This window comes from Nerophis ophidion, linkage group LG25 (genome assembly GCF_033978795.1).
Source record: "Nerophis ophidion isolate RoL-2023_Sa linkage group LG25, RoL_Noph_v1.0, whole genome shotgun sequence".
NCBI lineage: Eukaryota > Metazoa > Chordata > Actinopteri > Syngnathiformes > Syngnathidae > Nerophis > Nerophis ophidion.
Window position 1 is genome coordinate 10,781,725 of NC_084635.1, and position 10,343 is coordinate 10,792,067.

The 10,343-nt window shown below is 38.2% G+C and overlaps 1 protein-coding gene across 1 annotated transcript in view; it reads right to left on the minus strand.

The window, feature by feature from the left end:
- Positions 1 to 6,699: 6,699 nt before the first annotated feature.
- fshb (follicle stimulating hormone subunit beta) overlaps positions 6,700 to 10,343 on the minus strand; it is a 3,791-nt gene continuing 147 nt past the window's right edge. Inside the window, exons 2-3 of the mRNA XM_061886973.1 lie at positions 9,107 to 9,268; positions 6,700 to 6,975 (exon numbers count right to left, since the gene is read on the minus strand). Coding sequence (XP_061742957.1) covers positions 6,769 to 6,975; positions 9,107 to 9,265 — 366 coding nt within the window. The 5' untranslated portion in view covers positions 9,266 to 9,268 and the 3' untranslated portion in view covers positions 6,700 to 6,768. The remainder of the gene's footprint in view (positions 6,976 to 9,106; positions 9,269 to 10,343) is intronic.

A 10,343-nucleotide genomic window follows, 5' to 3' on the forward strand; every position in this document is an offset into this window, starting at 1 on the left:
CCAAAAGGGAATAAGCGGTAGGAATGGATGGATGGATGGATGGATGAATAAATATCTGCTTGACTTTTCAAAACAAGTTATCCATCAAATTGTATTCTCTTGAAATGACAATAGACTTTACGATAAAAATCTAGCAACCTGATTGCAGGAATTTTTCTTTAAAAAAAGAACTGTTTTTTCATGGCTGTAAAAATCACCGTCAATTTTAGTGTACACTTGTGGCGACTGCGCTAATATTTTTTTTTAACAAGATTTATTTTTTAAAGTGTATGTGAAAAAAAATATATTAATGAAATGTTTCAGCAATTGCGTAAGAGTATAACGAGGTGAATGCCGCTACATTGATATTCATAAATTATTCCTAGTTGCAATCGGCCCTCTGGGGGCAGCCATAACTGCGATGTGGCCCTCAGTTAAAATTAGTTTGACACCCCTTGGTAATGGTATCTGTGGAAGAGCAGGGAAATCCTTTCCTTTTTAAGTTTGGGACAAACACAACTCTTCCTATACCTGGCGGAGCAATCATGAGAGAAGAGCCTTGGCCAGAGAGGTAAAGAAGAACCCAAATGTCACTGTGGCTGAGCTCCAGAGATGCAGAAGGGAGATGGGAGAAAGTTGCACAGAGTCAACTATCACTGCAACCCTCCACCAGTTGGGACTTTATGGCACAGTGGCCCCGAAGGAAGCCTCTCCTCAGTGCAAGATATATGAAACTGCGCATAGAGTTTGCCAAAAAACACATGACGGACTCCTAGACTTTGAGGAATAAGTTTCTCAGTCTGATTAAAGCAAAATTGACTTTTCGATGTAAATTCCAAGTGGTATGTGTGGAGAAAACCAACCACTGCTCATCACCTGCCCAATACAATCCCAACAGTGAACCATGGTGATGGCAGCATCATGATATGGGGGTGTTTTCCAGCTGCAGGGTCAGGACGACTAGTTGCAATTGAGGGAAAGATAAATGCGGCCAAGTTCAGATATATCCTGGAAGAAAACCTCTTCCAGAGTGCTCAGGGCCTCAGACTGGGCTGAAGGTTCACCTTAAAACAAGACAATGATCCTAAGTACACAGCTAAAATAATAAAGGAGTGGCTTCGGAGCATCCCTGTGACCATCCTCGACTGGCCCAGCCAGAGCCCTGACCTAGACCCAATTGAGCATCTCTGGAAAGACCTGAAAATGGCTGTCCACCAACGTTCACCAGGCAACCTGTCAGAACTGGAGAAGATCTGCAAGGAAGAATGGCAGAGGATCCCTAAATCCAGGTATGAAAAACTTGTTGCATCATTCCCAAGAAGAGTGCTTTTAGTCAAAACTGAGCAAAGGGTCTGAATACGGTTTACATGAGATATTTCAGTTTTTTTCTTTAACAAGTTTGCCAAAATTTCTACATTTCTATTTTTATTATGCCAAGATGGGCTGCTGAGTGTACATTAATGAGAATAAAATTTGATAATTTTATATATATATATATATATATATATATAAATATATATTAGGGGTGTGGAAAAAAATCGATTCGAATCAAATTGTTTATGTTGTGCGATTCAGAATAGATTGTCATTTTTTAAAAATCGAATTTTTAATCCAATCCAATTCCAAAACCAAACCTGACCCAGCAACACTCAGAACTGCAATAAACAGAGCAATTGAGAAGACACAAACACGACACAGAACAAACCAAAAGTAGTGAAACAAAAATTATTATCAACAACCGTATCAATATTAGTTATAATTTCAGCATAGCAGTGATTAAAAATCCCTCATTGACATTATCATTAGACATTTATAAAAATAATAAAAAAGAACAATAGTGTCACAGTGGCTTACACTTGCATTGCATCTCATAAGCTTGACAACACTGTCCAATATTTTCACAAAGATAAAATAAGTCATATTTTTGGTTCGTTTAATAGTCAAAACAAATTTACATGATTGCAATCAGTTGATAAAACATTGTCCTTTACAATTATAAAAGCTTTTTTTTTTTTTTAAATCTACTACTCTGCTAGCATGTCAGCAGACTGGGGTAGATCCTGCTGAAATCCTGTGTATTGAATGAATACAGAATCGTTTTGAATCGGAAAAATAGCGTTTTTGAATCGAGAATTGAATCGAATCGAAAAAAATCGATATATTATCGAATCGTGACCCCAAGAATCGATATTGAATCGAATCAAATCGTGGGACACCCAAAGATTCACAGCCCTAATATATATATATACATATATATATATATACATATATATATATATATATATATATATATATATACAAACTCCATTAGAGTTGGGAAATTGTGTTAGATGTAAATATAAACGAAATACAATGATTTGCAAATCCTTTTCAACCCATAATTCAATTGAATGCACTACAAAGATAAGATATTTGATGTTCAAACTCATAAACTATTTTTTGCAAATAATAATTAACTTACAATTTCTTGGCTGCAACATGTGCCAAAGTAGTTGGGAAAGGGCATGTTCACCACTGTGTTATATCACCTTTTCTTTTAACAACACTCAATAAACGTTTGGGAACTGAGGAAACTAATTGTTGAAGCTATCATTGCAGCCATTTGCTAAAATCAAAAACGTTCATTTTATTCTCATTAATTTTAATTAATTATGAAATGCATAGGCAAATTATATATATATATACAGTATATATATTATATATTGCCTATGCATTGGATAATTATATATTTTTTTACGTCCACTATAAAAAATCTTTACCTTTTACTGGAAAAAAAACTGATACCTCAGTCACAACAATTTATCCTAAAATTTGCGTTGTTTTACATTACTGTAAATATAATTTAAAAAAAACAGTACCACTATTTTTTGTATGGTAAAATTCATGGAACAGAGCTGCCAATTTTTTACTGTAAAATATACCGTTTATAGTGTATTAATGTGCAGTATGTGAAAAAAGGGTACCAAAGTTGTTTCATGGTAAAACTGATTGCTCAGTCGGTAGAATTTTATTGTGAAGTCTATTGTCATTTTTACAGTGTACCCACCTTATGGATAACTTGCTTTGAAATCTTAAGTAAAGCAGGTACTGGAAGTATTTATTTTCATTTATTCTATTTTTCGGAGTATAAGTTGCTCCAGAGTATATGTCGCACCTGCCGAAAATGCATAATAAAGAAGGAAAGAAACATATATATAAGTCGCACTAGAGTATAAATCGCATTTTTTGGGGAAATGTATTTGATAAAACCCAACACCAAGAATAGACATTTGAAAGGCAATTTAAAATAAATAAAGAATAGTGAACAACAGGCTGAATAAGTGTACGTTATATGAGGCATAAATAACCAACTGAGAAGGTGCCTGGTATGTTAACGTAACATATTATGGTAAGAGTCATTCAAATAACTATAACATATAGAACATGCTATACGTTTACCAAACAATCTGTCACTCCTGTTTGCTAAATCCCACAAAATTGTATATGCATAGTCTCTTACGTGAATGAGCTAAATAATATTATTTGATAATTTACGGTAATGCGTTAATAACTTCACACATAAGTCGTTCCTGAGTATAAGTCGCACCCCTGGCCAAACTATGAAAAAAACTGCGACTTCCATCCATCCATCCATCTTCTTCCGCTTATCCGAGGTCGGGTCGCGGGGGCAACAACCTAAGCAGGGAAACCCAGACTTCCCTCTCCCCAGCCACTTCGTCCAGCTCTTCCCGGGGGATCCCGAGGCGTTCCCAGGCCAGCCGGGAGACATAGTCTTCCCAACGTGTCCTGGGTCTTCCCCGTGGCCTCCTACCGGTTGGACGTGCCCTAAACACCTCCCTAGGGAGGCATTCGGGTGGCATCCTGACCAGATGCCCGAACCACCTCATCTGGCTCCTCTCGATGTGGAGGAGCAGCGGCTTTACTTTGAGTTCCTCCCGGATGGCAGAGCTTCTCACCCTATCTCTAAGGGAGAGCCCCGCCACACGGCGGAGGAAACTCATTTCGGCCGTTTGTACCCGTGATCTTATCCTTTCGGTCATGACCCAAAGCTCATGACCATAGGTGAGGATGGGAACGTAGATCGACCGGTAAATTGAGAGCTTTGCCTTCCGGCTCAGCTCCTTCTTCACCACAACGGATCGGTACAACATCCGCATTACTGAAGACGCCGCACCGATCCGCCTGTCGATCTCACGATCCACTCTTCCCTCACTCGTGAACAAGACTCCTAGGTACTTGAACTCCTCCACTTGGGGCAGGGTCTCCTCCCCAACCCAGAGATGGCATTCCACCCTTTTCCGGGCGAGAACCATGGACTCGGACTTGGAGGTGCTGATTCTCATTCCGGTCGCTTCACACTCGGCTGCGAACCGATCCAGTAAGAGCTGAAGATCCCGGTCAGATGAAGCCATCAGGACCACATCATCTGCAAAAAGCAGAGACCTAATCCTGCGGTCACCAAACCAGAACCCCTCAACGCCTTGACTGCGCCTAGAAATTCTGTCTATAAAAGTTATGAACAGAATCGGTGACAAAGGACAGCCTTGGCGGAGTCCAATCCTCACTGGAAATGTGTTCGACTTACTGCCGGCAATGCGGACCAAGTTCTGGCACTGATCATACAGGGAGCGGACCGCCACAATAAGACAGTCCGATACCCCATACTCTCTGAGCACTCCCCACAGGACTTCCCGGGGGATCCCGAGGCGTTCCCAGGCCAGCCGGGAGACTGCGACTTATAGTCCGAAAAATACGGTACGTAAACAAATTATGCGACTGCATGGAGTACATGTATTTATTTATTTTTTTATGTCAAAATGGAAAGAACAAATACATTTGGAATTGGGGGTTAAATCACCAAAAATGATTCCCGGGCGCGGCCACTGCTGCTGCTCAGTGCTCCCCTCACCTTCCAGCGGGTGATCAAGGGTGATGGGTCAAATGCAGAGAATACTTCTGCCACACCTAGTGTGTGTGTGTGACAATCATTGGTACTTTAACTTAACTTTAATATTTACAGGCTTTCGTGGGCCACAAAATGATCTAAATGCACGTATTCAAATTTTTGGAGTTCCACCTGTAGGGCCTATCTTCAATGGCAACAGTATGCGTGCAACAGCGCCTAACCTTGTACATGATGCCACTAAAATATTTGACTAAATGGAAATTTAATCAGGGGCTTCACGGTGGCAGAGGGGTTAGTGCGTCTGCCTCACAATACGAAGGTCCTGCAGTCCTGGGTTCAAATCCAGGCTCGGGATCTTTCTGTGTGGAGTTTGCATGTCCTCCCCGTGAATGCGTGGGTTCCCTCCGGGTACTCCGGCTTCCTCCCACTTCCAAAAACATGCACCTGGGGATAAGTTGATTGGCAACACTAAATTGGCCCTAGTGTGTGAATGTGAGTGTGAATGTTGTCTGTCTATCTGTGTTGGCCCTGCGATGAGGTGGCGACTTGTCCAGGGTGTACCCCGCCTTCCGCCCGATTGTAGCTGAGATAGGCGCCAGCGCCCCCCGCGACCCCGAAAGGGAATAAGCGGTAGAAAATGGATGGATGGATGGATGGAAATTTAATCAGCTATTTTTACATGGAATGCCTCTTTTGCAAGATTATTTGCTTTCATCGGATGTGTTATTACCGCGAACTGACAGTGAAAAGACAAAAGAACATGTGGTTAAATTAACGGTACATTAAAGGGCTCATTGCATGATTCTAACCTTCCTATAATCCAGGGGTCACCAGCGCGGAGCCCGTAAGGACCAGATGAGTCGCCCGCTGGCCTGTTCTAAAAAATAGCTCAAATAGCAGCACTTACCAGTGAGCTGCCTCTATTTTTTAAATTGTATTTATTTACTAGCAAGCTGGTCTCGCTTTGCTCGACATTTTTAATTCTAAGAGAGACAAAACTCAAATAGAATTTGAAAGTCCAAGAAAATATTTTAAAGACTTGGTCTTCACTTGTTTAAATAAATTCATTTATTTTTTTTACTTTGCTTCTTATAACTATCAGAAAGACAATTTTAGAGAAAAAATACAACCTTAAAAATGATTTTAGGATTTTTAAACACATATACCTTTTTACCTTTTAAATTTCTTCCTCTTCTTTCCTGACCATTTAACTTAGTGTTCAAGTATATAATTATTTTTTATTGTAAAGAATAATAAATACATTTTAATTTAATTCTTCATTTTAGCTTCTGTTTTTTCGACGAAGAATATTTGTGAAATATTTATTTAAACTTATTATGATTAAAATAAATAAAAAATATTCTGGCAAATCTAAAAAATCTGCAGAATCAAATTTAAATCTTATTTCGAAGTCTTTTAAATTTATTTTAAAATTTTTGTTCTGGAAAATCTAGAAGAAATAATGATTTGTCTTTGTTAGAAATATAACTTGGTCCAATTTGTTATATATTCTAACAAAGTGCAGATTGGATTTTAACCTATTTAAAACATGTCATCAAAAATATATATTTATTGTGAGAAATCATTAAGATGATCAGTGTTTCCACAAAGATAAATATCATTTATTATTAATAATAACATAGAGTTAAAGGTAAATTGAGCAAATTGGCTATTTCTGGCAATTTATTTAAGTGTGTATCAAACTGGTAGCCCCTTCGCATTAATCAGTACCCAAGAAGTAGCTCTTGGTTTCAAAAAGGTTGGTGACCCCTGCTTTAATCAAAGACATAATACTCAACTGTCCTTTTTTTTTTTTTTTTTTACATTTTATTGCAGTTCAGGAGTGATAATGCCGTTCCATTATTGGACCACCGATGCTCAAATCAAGGAGACATAAGAAGCTGGGTGTGGCCCAACAAAACATGTCCGCATTCCGTGTCGTCATGGTTACAAGTGGTGCACGCGCAGTTTTTGGCCACAGGGTAAGTGACAGCCACTGGGCAACCTTCGAAGTGTTTCACTTCGTAGGACCAATCTCCGTTGCAGACGTTCTGTTGGGACACGTCCACAGGGACCACGTAGACTGAATCCTGCAGACAAATGACAACAGCACATTTTCCATGTTAAACATGTGTACCCCGCCTTCCGCCCGATTGTGGCTGAGAGAATAAGCGGTAGAAAATGGATGGATGGAAAATGACTATGTGTCGCAGGCTGAAGCAAATGTTCGTTGACAGAAATGTTGAAATGTAATATTTATTCTACACATTTTTACAACATTAGAAACCTTTAAATAATCAGAGGTTACTCAGAAGACGAGACAAAACCTGGAATTTACTGGCTTTTAATGACCAAAAGTATAGATGTGTGTGTCCAAGTTAAAGGAATCGGCAGGCTGTCTTCTTTTAATAGATGTATTACAATCTTTGGCAGGCTAGGTAATGTTTGCTGTGGTCTGGAACAACACGGCACACAAACAACTATCTGATATGCAGCCAATATTCCATGCAGATAATATGAGACATGCAAAACTATATTATATACAAATAGGATACAAGTAAAGTAAGTCAAATTAGGTCAAATATACCTACAAATGAGACATAATGATGCTATATGTACAAATAGCATGTTAGCAATGATTAGCTTGCAGTCATGCACTGACCAAACGTGCCTGATTTGCACTCCAACAAGTCAATAACATCAACAAAGCTCATCTTTGTGCATTCACGCACAGCATAAAATGTTTGAGGAACAAAATGAGACAAAGAAGGAGTGGAAGATTTTTCATGTAATCAAACTGTTGCATTTGTTTGTGTTTCCCCCCCATCTTTTTCCATTTTCAATCCTTTTTTAAAAATGCTCCAGGGAGCCACTAGGGCAGGGGTCACCAACGCGGTGCCCGCGGGCACCAGGTCGCCCGTTTTGACCAGAAGAGTCACCCGCTGGCCTTTTCTAAGAATATCTCAAATAGCAGCACTTACCAGTGAGCTTCCTCTATTTTTTAAAATGTATTTATTTACTAGCAAGCTGGTCTCGTTTTGCTCGACATTTTAAATTTTAAGAGAGACAAAACTCAAATAGAATTTGAAAATCCAAGAAAATATTTTAAAGACTTGGTCTTCACTTGTTTAAATAAATTCATTAATTTTTTTTATTTTGCTTCTTATAACTTTCAGAAAGACAATTTTAGAGAAAAATACAACCTTAAAAATGATTTTAGGATTTTAAAACACATATAACTTTTTCCTCTTATTTCCTGACAATTTAAATCAATGTTCATGTAATTTTTTTTATTTTAAAGAATAATACATTTTAATTTAATTCTTCATTTTAACTTCTGTTTTTTTGACAAAAAATATTTGTATAATATTTCTTCAAACTTATTATGATTAAAATTCAAAAAAATTATTCTGGCAAATCTAGAAAATCTGTAGAATGAAATTTAAATCTTATTTCAAAGTCTTTAGAATTTATTTTAAAAATGTTTGTTCTGGAAAATCTAGAAGAAATAATGATTTGTCTTTGTTAGAAATATAGCTTGGTCCAATTTGTTATATATTCTAACAAAGTGCAGATTGGATTTTAACCTATTTAAAAAATGTCATCAAAATTCTAAAATTAGTCTTAATCAGGAAAAATTACTAATGATGTTCCATACATTTTATTTTATTTTTTTTTTCAAAAAGATTCAAATTAGGTAGTTTTTCTCTTCTTTTTTTCGGTTGAATTTTGAATTTTAAAGAGGCGAAATTGAAGATAAACTATGCTTCAAAATGTAATTGTCATTTTTTTTTCGTGTTTTCTCCTCTTTTAAACCGTTCAATTAAGTGTTTTTTTCATCATTTATTCTCTACAAAAAACCTTCCGTAAAAGGAAAAAAATGTACGACGGAATGACTGACAGAAATACCCATTTTTTATATATATATATAGATTTATTTATTAACGGTAAATTGAGCAAATTGGCTATTTTTGGCAATTTATTTAAGTGTGTATCAAACTGGGAGCCCTTTGCATTAATCAGTACCCAAGAAGTAGCTCTTGGTTTCAAAAAGGTTGGTGACCCCTGCACTCGGGCGGCACTAAAGAGAACCCCCGCTATAGGGGCTCCTCCAAACCACCAGAGGAAACTAAATGGTAACCACTGATTGGAAAAAAACACAACATTAAGTACCTACTTGCATTTGAAAAAGAATAAACACAGCAGGCCCGGGCTCTTTACCTTGTGGTAGCACTGTCCTTCACATATGGTGGTGAGGACAAACTTGGTTTTTCCGCAGCTCTCCACGGCGATGCTGACGTTCCGCGGGTTGCAGTCCAAACTGCAGGTCTGCATCGCGCCCGCCAGCGCCAGCGCCGTCGCCATGACGACCAACTGCATCCTCTGCCGAGTGCACCGCAGAGCAGAGGAGGCTCTTAATGTACATTAAATGCAGAATATATTCCAAATACAGTATTTAGTCAGCCACCGATTGTGCAAGTTCTCCCACTTAAAATGATGACAGAGGTCTGTAATTTTCATCATAGGTACACTTCAACTGTGAGAGACAGAATTGCGAAAAAAAAAATCCAGGAATTCACATTGTAGGAATTTTAAAGAATGTATTTGTAAATTATGGTGTAAAATAAGTATTTGGTCAACCATTCAAAGCTCTCACTGATGGAAGGAGGTTTTGGCTCAAAATCTCACGATACATGGCCCCATTCATTCTTTTCTTAACACGGATCAATCTTCCTGTCCCCTAAGCAGAAAAACAGCCCCAAAGCATGATGTTTCCACCCCCATGCTTCACAGTAGGTGTGGTGTTCTTGGGATGCAACTCAGTATTCTTCTTCCTCCAAACACGACGAGTTGAGTTTATACCAAAAAGTTCTATTTTGGTTTCATCTAACCACATGACATTCTCCCAATCCTCTGCTGTATCATCCATGTATCCATTTTGGTATGAACTCAACTCGTCGTGTTTGGAGGAAGAAGAATACTGAGTTGCATCCCAAGAACACCAAACCTACTGTGAAGCATGGGGGTGGAAACATCATGCTTTGGGGCTGTTTTTCTGCTAAGGGGACAGGACGATTGATCCGTGTTAAGGAAAGAATGAATGGGGCCATGTATCGTGAGATTTTGAGCCAAAACCTCCTTTGAATGGTTGACCAAATACTTATTTTCCACCATAATTTACAAATAAATTCTTTAAAATTCCTACAATGTGAATTCCTGGATTTTTTTTCCACATTCTGTCTCTCACAGTTGAAGTGTACCTATAATGAAAATTACAGACCTCTGTCATCATTTTAAGTGGGAGAACTTGCACAATCGGTGGCTGACTAAATACTTTTTTGCCCCACTGTATATCAAGGCATGACGCCTGTGTCCCCTCTCAAAAGTCCCAAATCAACAAAATACCGCGTAATATTGTTTCACTCCTGATGAAAATCAATATGCCACAATCAATCAT